Source organism: Nyctereutes procyonoides, unplaced genomic scaffold (assembly GCF_905146905.1).
Source record: "Nyctereutes procyonoides isolate TBG_1078 unplaced genomic scaffold, NYPRO_anot_genome, whole genome shotgun sequence".
In the NCBI taxonomy this organism is placed as follows: domain Eukaryota; kingdom Metazoa; phylum Chordata; class Mammalia; order Carnivora; family Canidae; genus Nyctereutes; species Nyctereutes procyonoides.
Window position 1 is genome coordinate 25984316 of NW_026575121.1, and position 26324 is coordinate 26010639.

General features: G+C 36.8%; 1 protein-coding gene across 1 annotated transcript in view; it reads right to left on the bottom strand.

Annotated features, from left to right (window-relative positions):
- DACH1 (dachshund family transcription factor 1) overlaps positions 1 to 25794 on the bottom strand; it is a 425270-nt gene extending 399476 nt beyond the window's left edge. Inside the window, 2 exon segments of the mRNA XM_055335915.1 lie at positions 24620 to 24999; positions 25002 to 25794. Coding sequence (XP_055191890.1) covers positions 24620 to 24999; positions 25002 to 25469 — 848 coding nt within the window. The 5' untranslated portion in view covers positions 25470 to 25794.
- Positions 25795 to 26324: the final 530 nt, after the last annotated feature.

Below are 26324 nucleotides of genomic sequence, written 5' to 3' on the forward strand. Positions count from 1 at the left end.
GGATTAAATCACTTTGGGTCAGCCTGTAAACTCACTATGCAAACTGAATCTGCCACTACCTTACATGAAGTCTACCTTTGTGGTTTGCAGCAGCTTTACTACAGAAAAGTCAGCTGAGAGTTTAGGGTGAACTCTGTTAACAGAGCTTTTATTTTTAATCAATGGTATTTTTCAAATTCCGGTACAGAATGTTCTCATCTTTTGACACTAGTTATTATCACAAGCTTAGAATCAAACACAATAAAGGTATTTCTTGGAGTTCTAATCATGACTCAGCAGCATAGAAAGACCTGCTCTCTGCAAGTCTCTATCTTTGACTTCCATTTAACTTTGAATAATTCATAATGGAAAAATATTTGACCTCTGGAAGTTAAGAATATTTTTTCTTTTAAAACTTGATATGTGGTTTTCAAAGAATTATTTGAATGCAGAAGACATAAAAAGTGTTTTTAATGCCATAGAAAAAACTATTAAAATACTGTCAATTCATAGAGTAATTATCCAATCCTTCTGAAAAATCCCCTTCATTATTTTATGACCACAATCTGCAGCTCCTAAATCTCATCTCAAAATTTCTTCAAAAGTTCATGCCCAAATCTTTGGCTCCTTTCCTCATTTTTCCCTTGAATCCCAGAAACATGGTCTGACGTCACCTGGATAATTCAAAAGACCTAGAACTCAAAGCCTTCAAAATGGAATTACTTATATTCACCAAAAACTTCTGCTCTTCATGGTCTTGTGCCTCACAACACTGTTCATCAAACATTAGAGAGTTAATCTTAACTCACTTCTCTTTCTCCAAACATCTTACTAAATCTGCTTTAACTTAATTTCTCTTTTATCTTTTTTCCCTCCCTCAATCTCCACTACAGCTGCCTTAAACTTAAGCCTTAGTTATTTCAAACTGGATTATTGTAATAGTCTCTAGTTTAAAATGTTTCTAGTTCCCTTCTAAGCATCACAGTATTCTCTATCCAAAACACAATCCAATTATATCATTTCTCCAATTAAGAATCTTTCAATAGAAATACATCTTCCAATGATTTTTCATCATTGCCATATAACATTCAAAGTCCTGAATCAAGTAGGGACCTTCCTGAGCTTGCCAGAGTCTATATTTGCCACCCAACTTTCCATCCCTGATTAACAAGTATATCACAACCTCTAGCCAGGCCAGTCTATAATCCCTGGAAATGATGAGTCTTTATTTTTTAATTGTCTTTCTAGACATTTGCACATTTATGTCTGTTTATTTTATTTTCAGAAGCCTTAAATTCACTAATATAGATGTATCCTTTGCTAATACAACCAAATTAGGATAAAGAAGAATAAAAGATGCAAAATGAATAACAAGAGAAGAAATGGATAAAATGAAAGTAGAGCAAGCCAATAAAGTATGTAAAAAGAACACAGTAAAGTTCTAAAGGCCATACCAATATCTGAGCAGATAAATTTGATTCTAATTTTCTTCATGTTCATGTCTTTATGCTTGGATTTCAAGAGAGATGTGATTTATAGACTTGAAGGAAGAGTTTATCACTTTTCTTTCTGTCTTAAAAAAGATAAAGAGCATGTGTAAAATTAAGGGAGAACAGGCAAAAATCTTCGCCCATGTCTAGATTTTGGAGGCACAGTTGCTCTATATGCCCAAAGCAATAGTTTACAGTCTGTTTTAGAAGCCTATAAGGATTATAAGGAGGGCCTTCATTTTCCAGAGAGTCATAATGTTTCCTGAAACCCAAAATATGTGGATGCCCTGAAATCACAAGATTTTAACTAGAAAATGTTTGGAAATATTAAACGATTGCATTTATCTCTTCATTGTCCTGCAAATCTGCCTTGTATATACTGCACTATTTTCCTCACAGGTTTCTAACAGCAATAATATAATAATTTAATATTTATATGTACAGTGCAGCAACTCAAAATAGATCGTTAAAACTATAATTCTGTTTTCTAATGAGGAAGCAATTTCTTCTTGAATTTTATTTCTAGCAAAACTCAATAGTTTAAGCTTTCAGGCCATGTTAGAATATGCCCATTTTTCTTAGTCCATTGGAAGGATGCTTGAATGGAAGCACTTCTCACCATGAATAAGCTGTGAAATGTTGGTGAAAATTAAATTTAGTTACACCTGCCAGCCCAGGGTCTGCTCTGGATGGCGGTTGTCTCACTTAGACAAACATATCTGTTTGTGACATTGGAGACACACAAGTATTGCTGCTGAGTAGGACTGAACTGTCCAGTAATGGGAAACCAATCTATAGCTTTCAAAGGTCACTGTAGAACTGGCACCAGGAAGCTGGACACCACGGTTTTTTTTCAGCTGAATAACTGTAGGTGTTAATTCTTGACTTTTCATTCCCTAGTATGACCTGGCACACAGGGGAAAGGAAAACAGTGAGGGACTTTTGTTGAATTCCTACTAAACCTCTATGTAGTTTATAATTTCTAGGACATTTAATTTTCATTTTTTTAATCTCCTCTTCTTAAATCCCCATCTTGCTGGGTAGGTGTTAGACTTTCTCCTGACAAGTGAGAAAACTAAAGCTCAAGTGAGTTTTTGCACCATTCCAGGGTAGGAGTGCAGTGTAGGAGTAGAGAGTGTAGGTTCTGAGGTCAACTCCATTTCCCACCCTTGCCTTGGGTGATTTATGTAACTTCTCTGTAACTCAGCACCTTTCTCTGTAAAAGGGAAATAGGTCTGTTATGAGGATTACGTGAAATAAGATGTGTACTCAGGTTAGTGTCTGGAGTAAATGCACAAAAAATGATATGGATCACAGAAGAGGAGAAACCATTCCATGGTGCAAATTGTGTAGAGGATGCTGATGGTGGAGTAATGTGAGAGGTAGAGGAAGACCATGAATTCCAAAGAGACTTAGAAGTAAGATGATAAAGAATTAAAGGATTATGAAGAATTGTTGGTGGAGATGAGAAAAATACAACGCACAAAACAAGAGATACTTTGCACATACTCACCCATATTCAAAATTAAATTTTAAAGTATTTCTCTTACAGTTTACTCAACAAGGTTGATAAAAGGCTGAAAAATGATCTCCCAATCAAAAGCTATCTATCTATTCTGACTTGTTGAAGACTTTTGGGTGTCTCCTTAGAACACTGGCTAACAAGGTGAGTGTTCAAATGAGACATAACTCATTTAAAGGAATCCTTAATGTTCAATAACATTTCATAGTTAGTGGACTAGAAGCACTTCTATCATTCTGATATTAAACCTGCTACACTATAAACATGTGTATGGCTCCTTTTTAACCATCCTACATTATCTGAAAGTGATTTAAAGAATAGGCATTATGCTTTTAGGACTCCATTAGATTCTGAAAAACAATAGTATTCTAAATTTCAAATTTGCCACAATACAATGAAATTTACATTTCCTCAGGAAACTTTTATTCATTAGACACATACAAGTGAAGATAAAGTTCAGTTTCAATATACTATGCACCAATTCCCAATTGCAGTGCTCCTGGATGAGACAGCATATTGAACCAATGAAAATCAGGGTCATTTAGGAAGATACATGTATTGTGAAAGTTATAGGCAGCTTTGCCTGTTGCTTAAACCTGGTACATTTATTCCTTATAAACATTTAAATGAGAATACTGTTTGCAAAGTCGTACAACTGTTGTCCTGGGTAAGTCATAAATGCAAAGAATCGAACTTCATAGGAGAAAAAGGACAAAACTAGATCTTAAAAACAAGAATCTCTAGAGGAAGTGAAAATGGCGTGCTTCCTTCAGCACATCCTTGTCTTTTCACTGAAAAGTCCCTCACCTGGATCTTAGCACTACAAGTTACAAAAGAAGAAGTAGGTTTGAAAGTCGCAAGAGCATGAGTAAATAGAACTTAAAGCTGAGTGATTCGAGTGTGTTTAAAACCATCATTTTAAAAAGATGTATTTACTTATTTGTGGGGAGGGGCAGAGGGAGAATCTTAAGCAGACTCTGTGCTGGGCATGGAGCCTGACTCAAAGCTCAGTCCCACAACCTTGAGGTCACAGCCTGAGCCAAAACCAAGAATCAGATGCTTAACCGACTGCACCACCCACATGCCCCTCAAATTATCACTCTGAAGCAGAACTACTAAGGTTTTCAATGAATTTACTTCTTTCACATAATACTGTTAGTTTGAAATAACATAAGGTGTGAGTAAACATTTCGAATGACCCTGGACAGGCAACCAAGAGAGGAGTAAAAGGGCAGCAAAGGAAAGGCACTGTAATTAGTCCACTGATTAATTCAGCAACATCTTTAGTAACATCAATGCACATGCCAATTTTTCAACATGCAGTTGATGGAATTCAGCAAACAACCTTTAAAAATACAGCAATAGCTGCTAAATATTATATATAAACACTATACCTTCTCTTTTGAATTAGTGATAAATGATACCCTTTTGTCTTGATTTATGCAATATATCAACATGCAAGACTTTGATGGGACACTGAACATTAAGAGAAAAATTCAACATATTTAGCTCTACCACAATTAATTCCTTACCTTAACTGTAGATATCCTAGAACAAGAGTTCCATCATTTTCCACACATAATAATTACCTGGTAAAAAAAACATTATTTCCCACACTTGATTAAAGTGAATAAACAAAAACAAGCAAAGTGACGCACATACCCTATCTACCAAAGAATTTGCACATCACAGAAATGTGCCAATCTGATAAACAAGTTCTTCTGATGGAGTATGAGGATGCCAAAATATCAAAGTACCTTTTCTGCTGCAGAAAAAAAAAAAAAAAAGATCTAAAGATCAAAAAGAATAGCAAACTACCTGGACGGAAGAAGGCATCCAGGTGGGTAATTGAGATCGAATGATGAAGCTTATTCCAAAAAACATGTGAAGGAAAAAAGACCCAACCCCAAACTTTCCATGGCTACTTTCCAGTTTAAAAACCAGAAAGTTATTGGTACAAACTCTGCCTATAGTAGGCTTTTGTACTACACAACTAAAGTTTAAATCCCAACCATATGCTCAGATGAATGAATTTCAAGCTTCTAAAAATAACCTATATATAACTACTCGGAATGATAACCTTTAAGTAATAGAAGTAGTTTACTCTCACAATAGTACTCAATGGAACTGTAAAACAGGAATAGAGGGTGAATTACTAACTGTCAGGAAAGAACTGGAATTATAATTGGTTATGACCCAATTCTTATACACTTCTTTCTCCCCACCAATAACCATTGATCTGAAGGCATGAATTAGTTTAATAAATTAATACTGTAATTGTGTTAAAATTTATCTTATCAGTAAAATTTGACCTTACTCTCTGGTTTGTTATTTGGTAAATAAGGTTCCCTTTGATGATAATAAACTCAAGAATTTAAAAATACGTTGTAACGAGATTGAAGAAATAAAAAGGGAGTAAAATATACTTTTGTACTTGGAAGAGCATACAATAGGTTTCCATCTCTTCGTTAAAGAAATGATGAAAATTAATCTACAATGCTAATGGATATAAAACTTAATGTCACTTCTGCATTTCTCATAAAGAAATAAATCATGACTAGCTTGCTCTACATCTTCAATGTAAAAATGTTTCTAAAAATCTTAGAATTATAAACAACATTGAAATATTCTATAAAATTGTTAAATTGCTACTGACACAGAGCACACATATACATCTTGAATAGTTTTAAGAAATGTGTATATCACTATTTTTTTCCAAATAATCTATAATCTTCAAATATAATCTATATTACAGTCATAAGTTAACTATTACTCGGATAGAAAAATACAACATAGAAAATACAATTCTAAAATTAAATTGCTTCACTTCTATTCCATTTAATTGCTATGCACTAGCTGTATAATCATGGGCAAGTTAATTAACTGCTCTGATCCTCGGTGTTCTTATCATTCTTTAAAACCAGATAGAACCTGCCTCTTGTGGCTACTATAGGGAGTGAAACAGCAAGAGATATCATACCGAAAACATTTACTTCTAACAAATGATAATCACAAATAATAGTAGTTATAATTGTCATCTTGGTGGTGTTTTAAATGGCAGCTATCTATACTCTTATTTTTGGTCCAGCCACTCAATTAGAGTTTTAAGTACTTCAAAAATTATGTATTTGGTGACCTTTCATAATTAATCTAATAAACATTAATTAATAATAATTGAGATAAAGATAAAATCTCAATCTTATGAAATTATGTGTGTAACATATACAAAGTTTAAATATGAGTGCTTTACATTCTACAAGAACATGGGATACATTTAGGAAGTAAAGATACCTTGTACTATATTTAAGAACTAATGTTAACTACACTTTTATTGTGTTTTTTTATTCATACATAAAACCTTAAAACATTTCTGTTCATGCTTTAATTTCTTGATCATAATCAAAATGCTCTAAAATAAAAAATCTCATAATATTTTATTATAATTCAGTAATATGCAAACAAAAATTATTTTAAAAAGTCAATTACACTTCTAATGAGTGCCTACTATACAACAAAAGATACCTGAGAGTTTTAACAACAATGGATGCAACATAATCCTCTATAATAATCCCAAGGAGGTAATTATTATTCACCAGAAATTAAACTTACTTAAGTTTTAAGTTAATTAAGGAGTTCAAGAAATAGCCAGACCATCCTCTATCAGCAAAAACGTCTATACTTACATTTAAAACTGTTAATAGTTGTTTGCAAATATTTTAAAATTTTGGCTACATAAAGGAAAATGCAGCAAAAGAAATCCACCTGGATTTCTCCTCCTTTCATGAATTTTAGACATGAAATGCTTTCGTAGACAAATGCCAAGGAGAAAATCAATCAGATCCAATTTCAACAACCTACTAAATTTCACAATATAACAAGGGAGAAACAATGTGTGTTACATAATTTACAAAAATGTCAAGACATTGTCATAAATCTACAAACAAAAGCAGAACAATGGTATTCGGAAACAGGGAACATTATATTATATTGATGAGTTCACAGAATATTTGGCAGAAACCAAATTTTATGTTAAGATGCTTGAATGTCTATCCCAAATTTATTTTCAAAACAAGTGACTACAGAAAATAATCATTTGAGGGATTTTGCAATGTTTGGTGAAGAATAATTATAAATTACACATGTAGTTTAAGAAAATCCTAGAGCCTTAACAATAATAGAATGCTCTAGCCAAATTAAAAAGAAGTCAAAGTTTCAATAGTACCTGCTTCAGCATAAGGAAAAAGAAAAAAAAAATTAAGCTCCTTTGGAATGACTGCTTTCTTAGAGAACTGCATGGCAGTTACTATAGATATTGAATATAATTCTCTACAAAATAAAGTTAAGTTATCCTTTCATATGCTATGGCTATATTTTGCCTTTTCTTGCTGTTCAAAGATTTAACCATGTTAACCATTATTCAAAATGGTTAATCATGTTAACAGCTATCTGAAAGTCAATGCCAACCAATAGAAATTTTAATAAACATTATATTTATGAAAAGACTGTAATTTTTAAAAATTCACAAATTCTTTGTTTTGTTATTATTTCACTGTTCCTTAAAAAGAGGTGAAAAGTATGATAGCAAGAACAAAGTAGAATTTTCTTTATGCTTTTGTAAGCTATTCTGGTAAAAAGAGTTTAAAAACATAATTGTGTGAGAACATTTAAAATCTAGTATCTTAGCAACTTTGAAGTATATAATTGTAGACTTTAAACTTATAGAATATTATATGTAGATTATATCTCAATAAAAAGGTAACAGAATTCTAAAGAGATAACAACTCTTAAAAAGTACCTTATCATTTCTGAAGTGCTTTCAAATAACTATTATCACATTCCTATTCTCACAATCTTCTTTTGAGATAAATAGAAAAGTTCTCTTCATTACCCCTATTTTACATTGACAATATGGAGGTTCTAGTTGACTAATCCAACATATCCCAGAAAGTAATTGATACCACCAGAATTTGAAATCAAGTTTCCTGACTTAACAAGTTGTCTAAAGATGAGTAAATCTCAAATCTACATCTATTGTGGTAATGGAATATTTCTCTTGGATTCTCATGATAATTTCTTTTGGAAATAATATAATATTTTGTGGGAAACAATTCTCCCAAATTATGTGTGCTAATATAGCCTTCAGAATGGAATTTTCTTATGTCTTGAGAATTAAATTTTCTTGCTAACCTAACAAAAGTGAGCTAGAGAAGACAAAAATGCATCTCTCAGTTGACTCAACACAGTCACAACTGTTTTACTTGTCTCAGCCATGCTGCTGCGATCTGAAAACATTCATTTCAACATCTGACAGTATATTAACAGTCTCAGTATTGTGGACTCCTGTTCAGTTTGCTATGGGCAAGAGACCATACCATTACACAAGCCAGTAGATCGATTGGTCTTTGGTAGAATCTTAGTTTAAGACTCTTTAAGGCACTGATTTATGCACAATTGATCTGATCAGCCATGCAGTCAATGTGATTTATTAGCTAAGATGGCCAAAACCCTTTTTTTCTCCTTTTTCATGCAGTAGTAATTCACCTCATTAGAGGTGGAATCATTATAGGAAGCTACTGAGAAATAAGAAGTTGAACCTGCTGGCCTGACTCCTTATTTCTCCCAATCTATAGATCTACCAAACAGTAATAGCTAAGACTAGGGCTGCTGTGCACGCCTGCAGAAGCCAGTGAGCTCACACCATGGCTTACAGGTGGATGGATAGATTAAAGGGGATTCTAGGGGATCCCTGGGTGGCGCAGCGGTTTGGCGCCTGCCTTTGGCCCAGGGCGCGGTCCTGGAGACCCGGGATCGAGTCCCACGTCGGGCTCCCGGTGCATGGAACCTGCTTCTCCCTCTGCCTGTGTCTCTGCCTCTCTCTCTCTCTGTGACTATCATAAATAAAAAAATTTAAAAAAAAAATAAAGGGGATTCTAATATTCCTTCACTCTGAGACATTTGCAGACGGCACACTTGTTCACTTAGCTTCATGAGAAACTCATTCATTTCATTTCTAGCACACATTTCTTTCTTTATTTAACCACAGTAAGACAAATGACTTGTATTACCTTGTAATTATGGTGTTTAACTAAACATAAGACCAACAACGTGTATAACAAGGGTTGGCAACCTATCGTGTACATGTGGATATGTGCACGCACGTGCACACACACGTACACATAATTATACTCCCAATGTTACATAATATCCAATTCTGAATAGCCCAGAAAGATTCACTTATGGGTAAAATACATGTGTCAATTAATTTGCAAAGTTATATTTTCTATAATATTTTATGGGGAAATGTCTATAACTTATATATGGTACAAACTTCCCTTCTTCTCTTTAAGGTCTATCCCCTAGCCAGGTCCTTTATCTTAAGTCTCTACTGACCTCCTTAAAATTTATTAACAAATAGTTAAGGGAAGGAATGTAGGAGGTTAATGTAGGGCCATTCCACGAGTCAGTTCTACTTTAGAACAGAGTATTTACTCAACACCTCATCTTCCTTCCATTCATTCTGCTGCTGAGAGCTCAAAGCCAGGGATCTTAACTCCAGTAGTCTCAACCATGCATTTGCCTTTGACTCAATAGAGATTCCTCACATCACAGTGATTTCATAGGATAATAGCTGCCCCCTATACCTCATCTTTTTCTAAAAGAATAAGCATTTTGCCACTTCCCTGCCTGCCCCCCACCCACGCTATGGATGCAGTAAATGAATGTGCAATACTCTACAACTAAAGATTTGACAGCCACATGCTAGCATGATTATGCAGTACAAAAATGTTAAGGGGTAGTATATTATTTCACTACATATGTGCTATATAAATTGTGGATAGTTTGATTAAGAAATCTAGATTTACTTAAACCCAGTGATGTAATTTCTAACAAAAGTATACTATGAACTCTCCCTTTGATTAACTTTGACAAATGACTCCATTAGAATATACTGAATGAATGCACAATTTTTAAGCTGAACATTGTTTCAATAAAACAAGGCTTAAAACAAAACAAAGAACAAAATAATTTGCAAAATATATGAATGTTTTTATAACTCTCCCAGGAGATAGAGCACCACCTGTCCTTATTACTAAATCAGCAATGCTAAAATGCCAACACATTTAGCTATTGAACTGGTGTGTGTGTATGTGTGTTTTTGTGGTGTGATATGTGTGTTTGCATATTTGCAATCACATATTCAAAACGAGAAACCTTTACTAAAAGGATCTCAGGTGAAAATTTTTCAGTATAAGAACCGAATCAGTAAAGGAAAATACAATCTGGGATCTGGACTTCTTATTTTCATTGGATCTTTGCTATTAACTATCAAACTTTTTCTTTCATCTTCCCTATTAAAAGCAATTGTTGAAAGCAAGTGGCTTCTCTTGATTTAGATTTTTGTTTCAAAACCATGGCTGGATTAGTATTTGATAATTATCTATTTGTTAAGAGAATTAAAACTCCATGTTTATAACGCATTTAAGAATTTACATTATAAATTACATTACATTTAGTATGTTATAATAAAATTAGTAAAATTCAATTTATTTAGATATAAGTCCAATTCTCCAAATAAAACCTTGCTTATGTTACTAATGGCTTAACAGAATATTTTCTTTTCCTTTAGTTAATTGTATTTTCTTAGCACCAGTGTTATAAATAGAATAAGACACTCAAGGGAAAATATTGAGCTGGTACATAGTGGCTTTCTGGTTGTTGAAATCATTCACTCTTTGTACTTGTGAAACACAAAGCACCCACAGCTCAACAAATCCCAGCATAGCACATGCCATGTCATGTCTTACTGCTTTAACATAGTCCTCACATTCTCCCCTCCCAATACAGCTAAACAGCTCAATATGATGGGGATAACAACAACTGACATCATAGTCGACAGAATATAGTCTTGCCATTAAGCACATGCTGTTACTATTTAAAGAATTCAAACTTAAGAGAAGTTGGGACCACTGGGGATGAATAGTTTAGCTGGAGACCCAAAATGTTCTTATAATATTGTCTCCTGTAATTTTGTTCTAAAGTAGGTATGTAATCTAGTAAAATTCTCTGTGGGTTCTGCACTGGTTCAAACAGCGCGTGTACAATCTCTGCCTAGTTAAGCTACACATTTACATGGTGAGAGTGCCAATGAGTGTGTTTCATCAGACATTCCTGGAAGCTGTCTGGCCAATAGGAGTGGTTTGAAACGGTTCCCTAATCACTGTTGAAATCACTGATAGTACTGTCTGTCCACACTATGACAGACAAAAGCTGAAATGTATTAAACATAGCAATCCATCATCTTGCAGATGGAAAGCAGGAGCCAGGCCAGTTCAGAGGCAGTGACTACCCTGCTGCTTAACAAAGGCCGAAGCCCTGACACTTCAGGCCCTTGCTAGCCCCTCACGGCCACCCCTCCGTCTAAGATGAATGAATGTCATCAATGAGAGAGAAAGCCTGCTGAGGATCTCAAATTCAAACACTGTTATGTTTAAAGTGCTGTGCTTTTTAATTTTGTTCATAATCAGAACTGTTGCTTCAACGGTTTCCTTCAAATATAAAAAGATAGGTATTTAAGTAAGCAAATAAATGAATGAAGAGATGGACCGTGGATTCAAGAAAGTGTATCCTAGGAAATACTGCATTGGCTGGTATACCATCAAGTTTGGAGAGCTAGCTTTGAAATAAAGTTATGATACCAAGAAACTTCAGAGGAAGTTTTTTAAAAAGTCGCTCCGTTATGGGCAAGTTTCCATTGTTGGAAGCAACTTCATAGTGATGTTCTCTTTGAATGGCCAGGGGATTGTTATTTTTAAATAAGCACCAAACAAAAATGAAACGCTATTTGCTGAAGTTCAATTCACTTTACATACTTGTTTCTAATAGGACATATGAGTCACAAAATAGCCAAAGGGACGGAAAAAACCTTCAACTGCTAACAGCACATTAACAAAGTATAGAAACGAAAGACACTTTTCTTTGGATTTCAGCCTTGTCATTTCCAATTTTCTGCTCCTTGGACATGCTTGTATTCAAATTCTGGAACATCTATTCAGCATATCAATCCTAATTAGACAATCTGGGTCTGGAAAGGATGAGAGCTGGGTCATTTGCATAATTTAATCATAAATACTCAGTGATACATATTTCCAAATGCATTTGTACAATTATCTTTTCATCCTTGGGGCAATGGTATTAATATGATTAGGCAATATTTCTGGAAAAAACAGACAAGTATGCACTCTTTTTAACTGCAGCTTAGGGCGATATGAAAAATTAATTAATTTCTGAAGAAAATCAATTTCTCTACGTGACCACATTAGACATTACTAAACCAAGACTCAGAAACCTCTCTCAATCACTACACTTTATCAGGCCCTTCTAAATTCTGATTAGTATGTGAACAATTCAATAGAAAAACTAGTAATGTATCAAAAATCATCTTAAATGTTGAAGAGATCTTTCTGTCTACTTTTCATTTCGGAGATGCTACCCTGCTTTACTTTAATGCATTGTTATTTAACCAGTCATTGAGAAGCCTGTGTTTTTAGTGAGGACACATCTTGAGTGATCTTTTATTAATGTACATTAACCAATTTCAAGGACAATAGGATAAGCTTACTTTTGAAATGCTTTCTCAAGAAATGGATTTAAATTCAACTAAAATAATCGTAATTCACACAAGACTGTTTATTACGAAAACAATGAGATAAACTAAGTTGTCCCAAAGAGTACCATTGTTATAAGAAAAACACTGTAACATCCTTAGCAGAGCTATAAGAACCCAGGTGGCTAATCTGATTTTTTAAAAAGAGATTCTGCTTTGTATGTTGATTAGTACAAAAGAAAGAAATCACATTTGTGAGTTTAAATGCACTATTCTTTTCTTTTCAGTGAAATGAAAAAGTAGAAATTACTGCATGCAAATATTCAATATTCATTTAATTTGCATAAAGGTGCTTGAACAAATTTTTGATTCTAACAAGCTCATTTTTCATGCGTTTTGTCTTTCATCCTAATCTAGCATCTGTCATTCCTTTTTGAAGTTATTATCGGCCCAATTCCCTCTTGGACATGGTTGCTGGGTGACCGGTATCTTAGCACCCACTTTGACAGGAACAGATGTGAATCTGATCAAGAGATTTCCCAAGAGTACCTGAAATCACAAACAACTTTTGTGAAAAACAAACAGCATCCCTGTCATGGGCCCTTACTTAACCTACTCCCCAAAAGAAAGAGCTAAGAAGTTACTCCAGATCAAATATACATTTTAAATTTTATATCCTAAACTTGGAACAAAATACATTTTAAAATATTATATTTTCACACTGTTGAAATTGGGGAATCCAATCTGTATCTCAACAGCTCAAAAACCCGTTCTGTTTTTGGCTAGATGTTTATAGGTAAATTTCATGCACAATTTCACTAGAGTTTCTACCAAAAAAAATAAATAAATAACAGGATTATTATGAGGATAATTTAGATGACAAAGATGTAATTTAAGAAGACGAAATTTTGTTTGGTTTAAAAAGCTTCCTATGTTAAGTATGACATAGAATCTTGTACCAATATTGAGGATTATTCCACTCATAGAGAATTATCTAAAATATAAAACTTCCATCTCTCCTTTCATGCATTTTATAGCAAGATTTTTTAAGGTGATTTTTTTTTTTTTTTTGCAGTTCACGTGGCATACCATCAATCATTATTGGAAAGAGGGCAGCAAAGTGCCACTGGAAGACAAAAAAGGTCATAGAAACTTCATATTATCACCATTACAAAAGTCAGAATAGGTTGCCTTTCCTGAACTAGATTCTTTTTAAGAACAGCATAATGTGACTGGGTCACGTGATCTACCTCCTTTCCTTCCTTTCATCACAGTAAGAGAAAGTGAAGAGCAAGAGCCATGTTAAATCAGCATCAAACTAGTTGGGTCAAACTTTCAAATTAAATATTTAATCAAATGTTGATATTTTATAAATATGGCATCAAAGTGATCTTAGGAAACATCCAAATAATTGATTTAATTTTTCAGCTTCATTCAAGTGTGAAGACAATGCAGAAAAATGTTAGCTTGTGAAAGCAAGGATTTTTTGCCACATACCAGCCAAGAAAAAGGAAAAAACAATGCATGTTTAAAACTCTAAATATTTTCTTCTTGATGATCATGGCTTATTATAGTAAGGCAAGTGGTATTGTTTCCATTGGAAATTTCAAGGTTTTTTCTCTAAGAATTGATTTATTATAAGCATTCTTACTAGGAATTTTTATGTTTGGTTCTTGCAGGAAAATAACCAATTAACCAAATGATTTTTATCAATGTTAAGTGTAAAAAGAAGTGAAAAGCCTTTAAAATTCTTTTAAATTTTGAACTGGGAAAGGAACATGCTAACCTTAGTTCCAAAATTAGAGATTAAGCAAACTATTACACACCTAAATTCCTCTTTATTTCGAACACATGATTAACATCAATGTAAGTTTTCCAACTTAGGCCATCCATAACTAAAGTACATGTAACTAAAATAGAAATAGCTTTTATGTACCCAATTTATCACTGACCACCTTCATTTGTTACCATTAGTAGCAAGAGCAGCTTTCTGGAAACCCTTTCATATAGTCCAACAACAACAAAACATACAGAATATAACCTTTCAAAATGTGAGTCTAAGAAAATTAAATATATCCATTAAAATTCCTTATTCTGAAGTGTTATCAAAGGAAATGACTCCCAAAAAAAGTTTCCTCCCCTACTCAGGCTGACTCTTTGGTCGAAGGAAATTAATAAAAAGTACAAAGTAAATGTCCAATTAAATAAATTTATGTTTAAACTACTGATATCTAGGATATATATTTAAAAGGTAAATATTTTGGGCATCCCAGGTGGCTCAGCGGTTTAGTGCCGCCTTCAGCCCAGGGTGTGGTCCTGGAGATCCAGGATCGAGTCCCACGTCAGGCTCCCTGCATGGAGCCTGTGTCTCTGCCTGTGTCTCTGCCTCTCTTTTTCTCTGTGTCTCTCATGAATAAATAAATAAAATCTTTAAAACAAAAATAAAATAAAAGGTAAATATTTTGTTTTAAAAAGTAGTGCTTTAATCCTATGTGAAAACTTAAATAGCTGTAAAATTTTGATGGCACTTTGGCTTACCTGTGAAGTGTCACTTATGAATGATAATTTTTAAATTTCCTAAAAATATCTAGTTACTAAATTTGGTAGCCAAACAGGTGTTAACAGAAAGAAAAATCAAATCTGACCCAGAAGGCTCCAATATTAAGGTTTGAATTGGGATCAGTTCATTCCTTTCCCATGGGGTAACTTGTATAAATGTAATTCTATGGTTTCATAAAAGCAGGTCAAGTTTCTATCCCTGGGGGTCTTTTGGCAATTTGAAGCATGGAAGCACTGTTGCTGGCTACAAGTTCAAATCTGCATGTACAATCAATGGTGTGAAGAAAAAAAGTCCGTGAACAACAGACATATATTCATCTTTGGTTATAATACACACTTGTCAGAGGGTTCTTGGAGGGTAAGAATAAAGGTGTCAGAGCTCACAAGTCATAAAATATTTTGAAATCATCTTCACTTACTTATAAATAGATATGCGTTCCCGATAATGCAAAAAGTAGTATGAAAAAAAAAAGTAGTATGAAATATGTTTCTTTTTAGATAACAAGATGCAAAGACGAACTTCTGACCAAATGTCATTTTGCATTTATGATGTGCAAGCTTTTTTTTTTTTTTTAATTCCACAGGCTTTAGAGGAGGCAGAATTTTTAAAGTAGTCCCTGTTTTATAACCTCCTTTCTACTTTACAAAAAAAGGTATGCATTCTTGCACTTTCACCAATGATGTAAGACTTGACAAATGCCATGGAATGATTGAGAAAGTAATTGATTTCAATTTAACTGGACCTCTATCAGGTGTTTTCAAAGACAATTACAGTCCACTGAAAGAAGTGGTAATACACATCTTCTTATGTAGACCTGCAGATTAACCCATTGACCTCATTCCTAACTCATCTCATTGATGGCAAAGCTTTTAGAAGAGCAGTCTTTTTTTTAAGTTATGAAATTGTTTTCATATCATTTATCCGCTGATTTTAAAGGATATGCTTGCTCCAAAGTGCCAGCAGCAATGAAATAAACTAATAATAGAAATGGTGCAATGACATCAAGAGCATTAAATACTATTCCATAATGTAAGATTCTAGTACCAAATAATTTAATATCTATTTCATAGAAGTAAGATAATTCTGATATAAATATTTTCCACAGAGAATTAAAAGTACATTTTAGTTATCATAAAGTATGGGAAAATTAAGGTAAGTTTTTAATCACTGTCCTAATAACCATGTAACATTGTTTATTATAACTATATTTTAAAATATTTAAGTATAAATTACTTCTTTCATGCTTTCATTCTTTTCATTCTAAAAATTAGAATTATTTTTAAATACATTTTCTGTTGTTCAGTAGAATCTCTTTTTCAGTGTCATTTTATATTTCATGAGGTTACAGAAAATAAAATTAAAGTCAATTTTTTGGTGAGTTGGTTGGCCTCCAGTCCTATGTCTTAAAAGTCTGTGTGTGTGTGTGCGTGTGTGTGTGTGTGTGTGTGTGTGAGAGAGAGAGAGAGAATACCTACACATATATACATATATGTAAAAGCTTTTCTAACAAAGATATTATAATTATTTAAACATAAAAATGTAGACTACAAATGGGCTAAGGTTAATAGAAACAAAGATATCCACCACAAAGACCTCTAAAACACTGATAAAAATTTTACACTTGTTGCATACACAAGGACATCTATCTTATTATAAAATGTGTGACTGGTAATAGGACAATTATAAGTGTTCTAAATTATTCATTTAAAATCCAAAGGCCCTATTAAACGACAAATTGCCTAACTCAAGAAATAAGTATTATTTCCAAGATATTTCAAATATAAAATGGGAATTAACACTTTTGGATATATCAGCATATTTTTGCAGAGCTGTGATGGGTTCAAAGATTTTTATACTTTCAGTGATTTGCTTTGTTCACACATAATATAGGGCTATGAATAATACAGTTCATTTACTGTTGCCATTAATAAAATTTCAAAATACAATCAGTTTAAGATTTTAACAAAATACTTTGCTTGATATGTGAATATAATAAAGTATCCCTTGATTGACATATTCTAGAGATTAATTTTCATTATCTTTCCCTAAGAAATGACCAGTATCCCTTAAGTTGAATTAGCAAGTATTCACTGCAAATGCTCTCTGTGCTTTCATAAAATAATTCCCTCTCAACTAGTACCCTTTCTTTCCTGAATATGTTTTGTTTGTCCTTGTAGAAAAGTATTACTTTACCTGCTGTGACTGAAAGAGCAGTCTAATTATTTAGAATCGTTTGATAGCTTATAAATTCAAAGATAAGTTACACTGTAACTTTTTAATACTTTACCTCTCCATTCATTTATTCTAAGGAAAGGAAACATTCCACAAGTTTTCAATGTTACTAACCAAAAGTAACCAAAATACTTAGTTGTCTATTTCATTATTGCTTTGTGAAAATCATACCTGAAAAGCATATTCATTTGTTTTTTTGTCAAACATATACTACCTTCAAAATCCACTGCAGGATTATTATAAGTCTACTTACATTAAATTGCATTTATGTTCTTCAGGTCATAGTAAATAGTTTTGACTTCCTGCTAAAAACATGCAATGCATTCCAGGTATTATTTCATCTTATATAATAATAATATTATATATATAATATTATTATATAATAATATGTTTTAGATGCTTCACCTAAGCTGTCCTTTTTAAATCACTGCTCTCTAAAACTTTTTTTAAAGCAAGTAGCTATTCAGTGTGTTGCTGTGCTACATAGTATTAGACTTTTCAATATACTTATAAGTACAAAAATGTAAGAGCAATTAAATAATGATATAGTGAGTTTTCCAGTTTAGTAAGTTGTCTTTGACAACTTTCACTCAAGTCACGTACATTTAAACGTGTAAAAGAATCCCAGCTTGATATCCTGGCCCAGCTCCAAGCTAATTTGAATCAGAAAGCAACAGGGCCACACCTTTAACAAAATTCAGTCACTGGCCACTTCAATATCCAATTTAGAAAAACCTACAAATGAATTTGTTTAAACGGGTTAATTAGAATATAAAGTAAATTCAAGTCAGAATACACAAGAAATTTAAAGTGTACTTGGTTCAAGGTTCCTGGTTTTAGATCAAGTAGTGATTTGAGTCATCTTCTTTATATGATATTTTATGTAACATATGTAGATTATAAAATATTTATATATATAAAATATATGGCTACATATATAAACTGGGCAATTATCTGCTATTTTATTCAACTAATTTTAATTCTATCATTACTTTGAAAAACAGTAAGATTTCACTGATCGCTTAATTGACTAATTTATACTGAATGGATAGAAATTCTGTTCATAGTCATTTGCACATTTAAATATAATCATGAACTGTAATACGCACACTCTAAAAATTCTTAGAATCCTTTCAAAGTAAGTAGGTACATCAAAATAACATGACCACTAGTTAATCTAGTAAAGAATAATTACTGGACCAAATATAAATATACTAAATTCAGTATTCTTGTTTTCCAAAGAAATAACTTGGTAAGTTAACCTCACTATATGAATGAAGTCATTTCTGTACTGTGGCGTATACTGAAAGGCATGTATCAACAATTAAAAGTTACTCTGAAAGACAGTCACTGTAGAAAAAAATTACTTTTGACTGGAAACACTTCAAAGTGAGAAGAAAAGTAAAGGAATTTGAGCACAATGTGGGCTCAAAGAGCCTCTGCTATGCCTGAAACACATATATGTGAAGATCAGAGCCTTAATATCTAACACTTATCTGAGCCCTATTTGGTGGGCTTTTAATTCAGGGTGTTTTTCATTAAAAAATAAATTATTGAACATAAATATAATGGAAAAGAGGTCCCTTAATGCAGCCAAAGCCTAAAAATATAAGTGTATTTTTAATGTATTCTTAGCTAGGATTTTTAAGCTGTAGCATTTAAACAAGACTACACATGTATGTATGCATATACATAACCGACCAATCACAATGAAGTAACTCAGTGGTTACAAGAATGGCAGATGGTACATGTAGCGTCATTCTATTCTTATAACAATTCAAACATAAAATGATAAAATTTTATCTTAATTACATATTAAAATACCCAAATAGGTAACATCAACTTTTTTACATTCCCTGTCATTCTATAACTTGATGTGACCTTCTTCCCCTCTGGTGAACAATCTGAAAATGAAATTCTTAAAAGATAAAATTCAGGCCAGCTCTAACTTTTTTAAAGAACCAAATAACAAAAATCTTAAAATCAAAATGTTTAGTGAAATCCAGAAGACTCACCTGTACCTATTTAGAAGGCTTACTTCGAACTAATTTCTTCAAACAAAGATTCAAAGGGAAACAGTTTACAACCTGCAAGAGTTGTATTTCTTGTATTTTGCAATACATGGGTTCTATGTTGCTAATACAATGCAATTTAAATGATTATTTTACTTGATTAACAAAGGCAATTGTATGAAACAATTCAGTAAAATAACTTGGAAAGATAAAATAATACTAATTGATAGTCAAAGCACAAACTGCTCCTAAAATAGCAACTACTTGGTTGCACATTAAGCTAATTTACAAATGCTACTTACATTCCAAAAACAAAACATCAAATGAGAAACAATAAAGCATATTATGTTTTCGTATGCTGGTGAATCACACATGGTAAATCACCAAAGAGTAGAGTGATTTATGCTCAAATCCAGCCAAGACTTTAATCAATATTGGGTGTCACATCTCAGGAGGTTGGGGGAGGTACTGAGGCAAAAAAGAGAGTGGCTAATATTGGTGTCAGTAATTTATATGCAACTTCCGTGAAATGTAGATTAAACAAAAAATAACAACAGATTTGGACTAATGAGATGAAGGTTTACAAATTCTGTGTTAAATGTGATACGAATAGTTTATGTAAGGAACGGAGTTTCGAAAAAAATAGTCTATTTTACATAATATTTGCAGCCTCCCGAAATAAAATATGCTATGTGCAAATCAAATTAAGTATCTCAGAGCATTAACTACTTCTCTGTGGAGTTCAGAAAGTAAACCATCTTCGTAACTTGTGCACTCTTTACAATAATGACTATGTGTATTATTGGAGACTAACTCTAAGGAAAACAACAGGTTTGAAAAATACCCAAATAACTCAAGAATTTGTAGTATGCAGTATAATTTGATTGACCCAGGCAAATCTTAGGTTTTGCCTAACAAAATCTTACATTTTGTTTATATATTAGTAGTTAAACTATAATTTACCAGCATTTTAAAAGTATACAGAAAAATAAGTGGTGGAACCCAACTTAAACTTTCATATTTTAGGCCTTTCTCTTCTAATTATGTCATATTCTTTAGGAAATGTTATAAAATGAAACATTAGACTTTATAGGAGCTATTAATTGATTGTAATACAAAAACTTCAGAAGCATAGTCTCTCTTCATTTGAAGTAATTTTTAATTTTTCTGTGCCAAGTATTGTAATTAACTGTTAGAAGCGAAATCTGTATTTGTGTTGAAACTTTCTGTTACCAGTGCAGAAATGCATAAGTCTGTGCCACTGAATACCATGCAATGGAGGAAATGTTTCATAAATATAGACTGGTTCAGTTTGCCATCTTTATTAAAACTCCTGACAAAACAGGGCCAAGAATTGGAAAATATTCTGTATTTCTTATACTAAAATTGTATCCGTATATTACTACTGGACAAAAAAGACTTGAAAAGTCTTCTAGTTTGCTGTCTATGGATGGTATTGACTTTTAAGACAAAAGAATACTGTTTGTGAATATATCTATATGCATATAAAATGTCCGATGAAAACTAACTGGACTCCATTTAAGTTAAATAACTCCACTAATCCAGGGCTACGTAAGACCCAAAACATAATCTGGTTTGAAAGATTCTGAGACAAAATCACCCTCTGGCAATATTTTAAAAATAAACATTTTAGATAACAAAATACAGCAGTCACTTTTTATTACCTGAATTCAAAGAAAATTGAATCCCAACCCAAATCTACAAACAAGCCACTGACTCATACAAACACAGACTTGACCATGTACATAATTACTTTTCTTTTGTTGTTGTTGTTTACTGGTTACCAGTTAATTAAGTGACCTCTGTTGCACGAGCCAAGTTCAAGCAACTAATGTTTAGTTTAAAAATAATAACTCGAGGAAGCTGATCAAGGTCAGACTCTATCCTTTGACAACTTTTAAATATATTTCCTGACATTTTCTCTCATTTTTCAGACTCTTACGTTCAGCTTTACCATCAAGCAGGTGATAGTCTCTGTCTCATCTCCTTGTGGTAGTGACAGATGGCTTCAACATTTATTCTAGTTTTTAGAGATAGCATACTGATGCAATAGCCCCAAGCAAATTAAATCCACTCTAAGGTTTGTCACCAACTTACTGAGCCACTTTGAGCAAGTTTATGAACCTTTTTTTCTTTCACATCATTTTGGTTTCTCAGATTCTCTGGTATCTAAATGCAATTAAGAATCAGGGTTAGATATACGTCCTGTAGAAAGATGAGAGTGCTAAGATTTGATGTTTCTTGCACACACTATATACAGTGTCTTCTATAGTTTGCCTTTTTGTTCAATTTGTCTTATCTTCTGCATAAATTATTCCTTTAGAAAGTCTCTTTAATAGCCAGAGGAGAAAGAAATCGGAATGAAAGAAATCAATATACATAGGTGAATGAAAAGGATCTTAACTGCAAAGGTGTAAACTGGATTTGAATGGAAAAAGTAATTCCAGTTCTGTAAATTCAAAATGCAAAATATTGTAGGTATTGCTTTCAAGGTTAAGAAATAAGACAGTGGCACTTGTAATGATCACTAAAAATAGTAATATATTATAACGCAAACAGTATGTTTTGGTGAGAGGGAGTTCAAGGATAAGTTCTCTATTTTTTTTCGTCAGTGGCATAGTTAGGAAAACCTAGGTAGAGATCTCCAATTACACATCTTCTGAGGTTAATGACTGCAGCATTTGCATGTATATAGGTTTGAGTAAGCCTTGTAGTGGATAAAAGATCAAAAGGCAAGCGTAAATCAACAAAGTTACCACATTTAACTTAAAAATAACCTGAAATTGAGTTTTAGAATAACATACTTCACTGTAAAGTATTAAGACCAGGTGATTGAAATATAACTAGAGTATTGATGAAATGTTTTTGAAGGGATAAAACAGTTCTATTGTATATAACTTATCTTGCCTGTGAAAGTTTAAACTCCAGAGCTATTGTTAAACTCAGGGGAAAACCAGTAATTAAAACATTTTTTTTTTGTTAATAACTTTAAAAATATTCTCCACCCATAGAGTGAGGACTTCAATCCCAAACTCCAAGCAAAAATTTCAGGGAAAAAAAAAATCAAAGGAATAATTGTAAGAGACACAACACTACCTGCTTTACACTGATGATAACGTTGCTGTCACTGGAGGAAGTTTTCTCTAGCAATTTTTTTGTGTTATGTGAAATGGTCATTAATTATCTAGTACAGTATGGGCTGTAACAAACACACAAAGAGATTTCAAGAGCAGAGTGGTTTGATTACTAAAGAGAAAAACAGTAGCTCTTCACCAATTTACTGGATAGGTAGACAAATTTTATAACAATCACATCTGAACTGGCTTCAAATTCTGACTAGCATTCTTTAGAACAACTCTAACAATTTTCTGCCCCGATTCCAGTAGTTTTAACAATAGATTGCTGGCAAATATTTTATCTTCTGGACGTCCAAGGACTCCAATTATCTCAGTAAATGACGTTTAGCGATCAAGATTACGCCTCAATCTTTACTGCCACCTGTCCATACTCTTGGGCACGTGCGCGCGCGCACACACATGCACGCGCTCTCAGCATTTACCCAAAAAAAAAAAAAAAAAACAGAAATGGAGGTTCAAAACCCAAACCCACACCCACGCCCACATGCAAAGAATGGCAAACCAACAAAGAAAAGAGTTTCTGGCTGGGTCAGAATAGGACATTTGCAGGGCCGGAGTTGGGAGTCCTTTTCGCCCTGCAGCCTTCCCGGGGCACTAGCCTGAAGTCTTCCAAGGAAGGAATAAGCTGGGGCTTTTTCACCCCTGCTTCCTTCTGGTCTCCCCCTACCCCTATTTCCTTCCCACCTCAGCTCACACCCTAAGGAGAGTACTACTCTGTTCCTCCTCCTAGTCTTAAAACTTATTTGGAGGGTACCGAAGTCTCTGCGCCAATTTAGCGCGCAGTTCCCACGCGCCCGCTCCTGGTGTCTAACTTTCTCTACTCTCTATCTCCTGGCATCCCAACTTTTCCAAAACCCTGCTCCGAGCCGGGCACAAGGCGGAACTGTGAAAGCGGGTGGAAGGATCATTTCTACCCCGAAACTGACAGGCTACCCCACTCCCGCCCCCTCTCGGTAGATCCTCCCCCAGTGATCGTTCATTAGCATAAAACCGGTCCGGCCAGGCACCGGCTCCCGGGGCCTCCAGGGTTCGCGCGCTTTGCCGGGCGGTGGTAGCCACGGCACAAGGTATTCAGGTCTGCGGAACATCCCAACGCAATGCTTGCATTGCACCTGCTCATTGCTTGAGCTACTAACCTTTAAAATAAATAATAATAATAATAATAATAAAATAAAGAAGAAAAGAAAAAGAAAGAAGAAGAAGAAGAAAACAGTTTGGAGAGAGAGACAGAGAAAGAGAGGTGCGCCTTAGTCTTCCTTCCCCATCTCTCCAGCTCAGCTTGCAAGAGTCCCAGGCGCTCGATCACCTCCCCCCACAGAAGGAAGCCTGCCGGCTCCCTCGCATCTGCCCCGGGGCTAACGTACCCCTTCATCTCCTTTGCACGAGCTCACCCGCGGACACACGCACACGTGCGCGCACACAGACCCCTCCCCTCAGCGGGCTTCCCTTCTGGGCTTTGGGGCTGAGCTTGCCCGCGGGTCCCTCGGGATCGCCCCGGGCCTCTCGGCCTCCGAGGTCTTCCCCCTCCCGACCTCCGAGGGGCCCACTCCCGCGGCTCCCCGGCCGGGCCTCCCGCGCCCGACCCCGGCGGTCAGGGTCACGACCTCTCGCCCGCCGCCCCCGGGGCCAGCCCGGCCCGGGCCCCCCCTCGGCTCGCGGTGGAGCCCGGGGCCGGAGGGGGCGCGCCCACTCGGGGCCGCCGCGCGCGCGGGGCTCTGCGGACGCCGGCGCGGCCCAGGAAAGGGGGCTGTGGCTCCTGCCAACGCACCGTCCTTCCTCCTCCTTGCCGCCCCCTCCGCCCCGAGGCTTGGGGTTCCCGCGCCCCACAGCAGCCGAGCCCCAGCGCCCAGGCGAGCGAGGTGCGCACCGGGCGGAAGAGCGAGGTCTGGGCAGGGTGAGGGGCCAACTTCTCCGGGGGTCGGGAGCGGCCGGCGAGCCTCGAGCACAGGGAGCAGAGGGCCGCGCTCTCCGGGGCGCGCGGCTCGCGGGCGCGCGGAGCCCGCGGCGCCAGCAGGGGAGGCGGGAGGCGGGAGGCGCGAGGGAAGGGCCCCCCGCTCTTTACCTTGCGTTGGTGCAGTCATTGTAGAGGGTCTCGAAGTCCTTCCTGGAGATGAGTTTGCAGCGGTTCACTCCGGGCTGGATGGCGCCCAGTCCCCTCAGGATGCGAACCTGTTCCACGTTGCACACCACCGGCGTGATCTCCAGCCGCTTCAGCTTGGTGTAGACCGTGTGCAAGCCCCCCACCAAGTGCTTCAGGAACAGGTCGAAAGCCTGGGGCAGGCAGATCAGCTCGCAGCCCTCCACCGTGAAGGAAGCCACTTTGGCCCCCCTCAGATCCACCATTTTGCACTCATTATTCTGAGGGGTGTTTTCCACTGGGGACGGGGTCGAGTACACGGGTTTCCCGGGGAGGGGGCCGCAGCTGCTGCTGCTGCTGCTGCTGTACTGCTGCTGCTGCTGCTGCTGCTGCTGCTGCTACTGCTGCTGCTGCTGCTGCTGCCGGTGCTCGCGTTGATGGGGGTGCTGGAGGCGCCGCCGCCGCCAGCGCTAATGCCGCCGCCGCCGCCGCTGCCGCCGCCGCCGCCGCCGCCGCCGCTGCTCGCGGTCGCCAGGCTGGGGTTGCAGTTGCTGCCGCCGCCGCCGCCGCCGCCGCCTCCGTTGCCGCCGCCGCCGCCGCCGCCGGTGGAGGTGACTGTGGCCGCCGCCGCCGCCGCCGCCGCCGCCGCCGAAGCGATGGGCTCCGGCCGGAACAGAGTTGGCCCTGAGGACGCCGGGGGCCCGATGGACGGAGCCGGAGACGAGGTCGCCGAGGAGGTGGAGGTGGTGGTGCCGGAGGAGGAAGCAGACGTGGAGATCGGGGGTTGAGGGGGGACCAGCTGGGTCGGAGGGATCAAAGCCGCCGGCACTGCCATGGTCACATAGAAGGGGAACAAGAGGGAGAGAAGCGAGAGGAAAAGTTGCCACACACCCCGGGGAGGGGAAAGGGGGGAAGAAGGGGGGAGGGGGCGAGAAGGAGCTAGAGGGGCGGCAACAACAACAACAACAACAACTCCAGGGGAGAGCGAGGAGGAGAAAGGGAGAGAAAGGGGGGGAGAGAAGGAGGTGAGGGTGAGAGAAAGAGCGAGCGCAGGAGGGGCGAGCGCGAGCGGCGCTCTTGGAGAGAAACGCACAAAAGTGTCCCGCAAGTCGAAATGCGAGTCCTCCCCGGGGGCTGGGATCGGGGGCTGGTTTGGGGTGGGGGGGGCGGGGGCGGGGAGGGTCTGCTGTTGTTGTGTGGGTCCCGCTCTAGCACAAAGTTAAGGATGAAGGTGAAAAGGAGGAGGTTTGAAGGACTCGGTTTCTCCCCGGCAAGTACATTGATCAAAGATTGAGAGGGGAATGACAGAGAGAAAATGAGCTGAAAAGTGCAGGCTGCCGGCTGGACGAGTTGTTGTTGTCACACGGTGCAGAGGGGAGGAGCTCCGGAAACTTGAAATACCCTTTGAAGCCGCAAAAACCTCACTCACTAGTATTAACCCAAATTATCCAACCAGGAACTCGGAGCAGACACTCCGAGAGCGCGAGACGCAGAGGGAAGGCGAGTGAGGGAGAAAAGGAGGGGAGGGCGGGGAGGGGGAGGGGGACGGGGGCTGGGGAGAAGGGGGGGGGGGAGAAAAGAAAAGAAGAAAAAAAAAAAAAAAAAAAAAACTATGCGAGGGCCGGAGAGGAGAAGCCGGGGACGCAGAAGTGGCGATCGGAAAAGGAAAAAGGAGAGGGAGATGATCTGC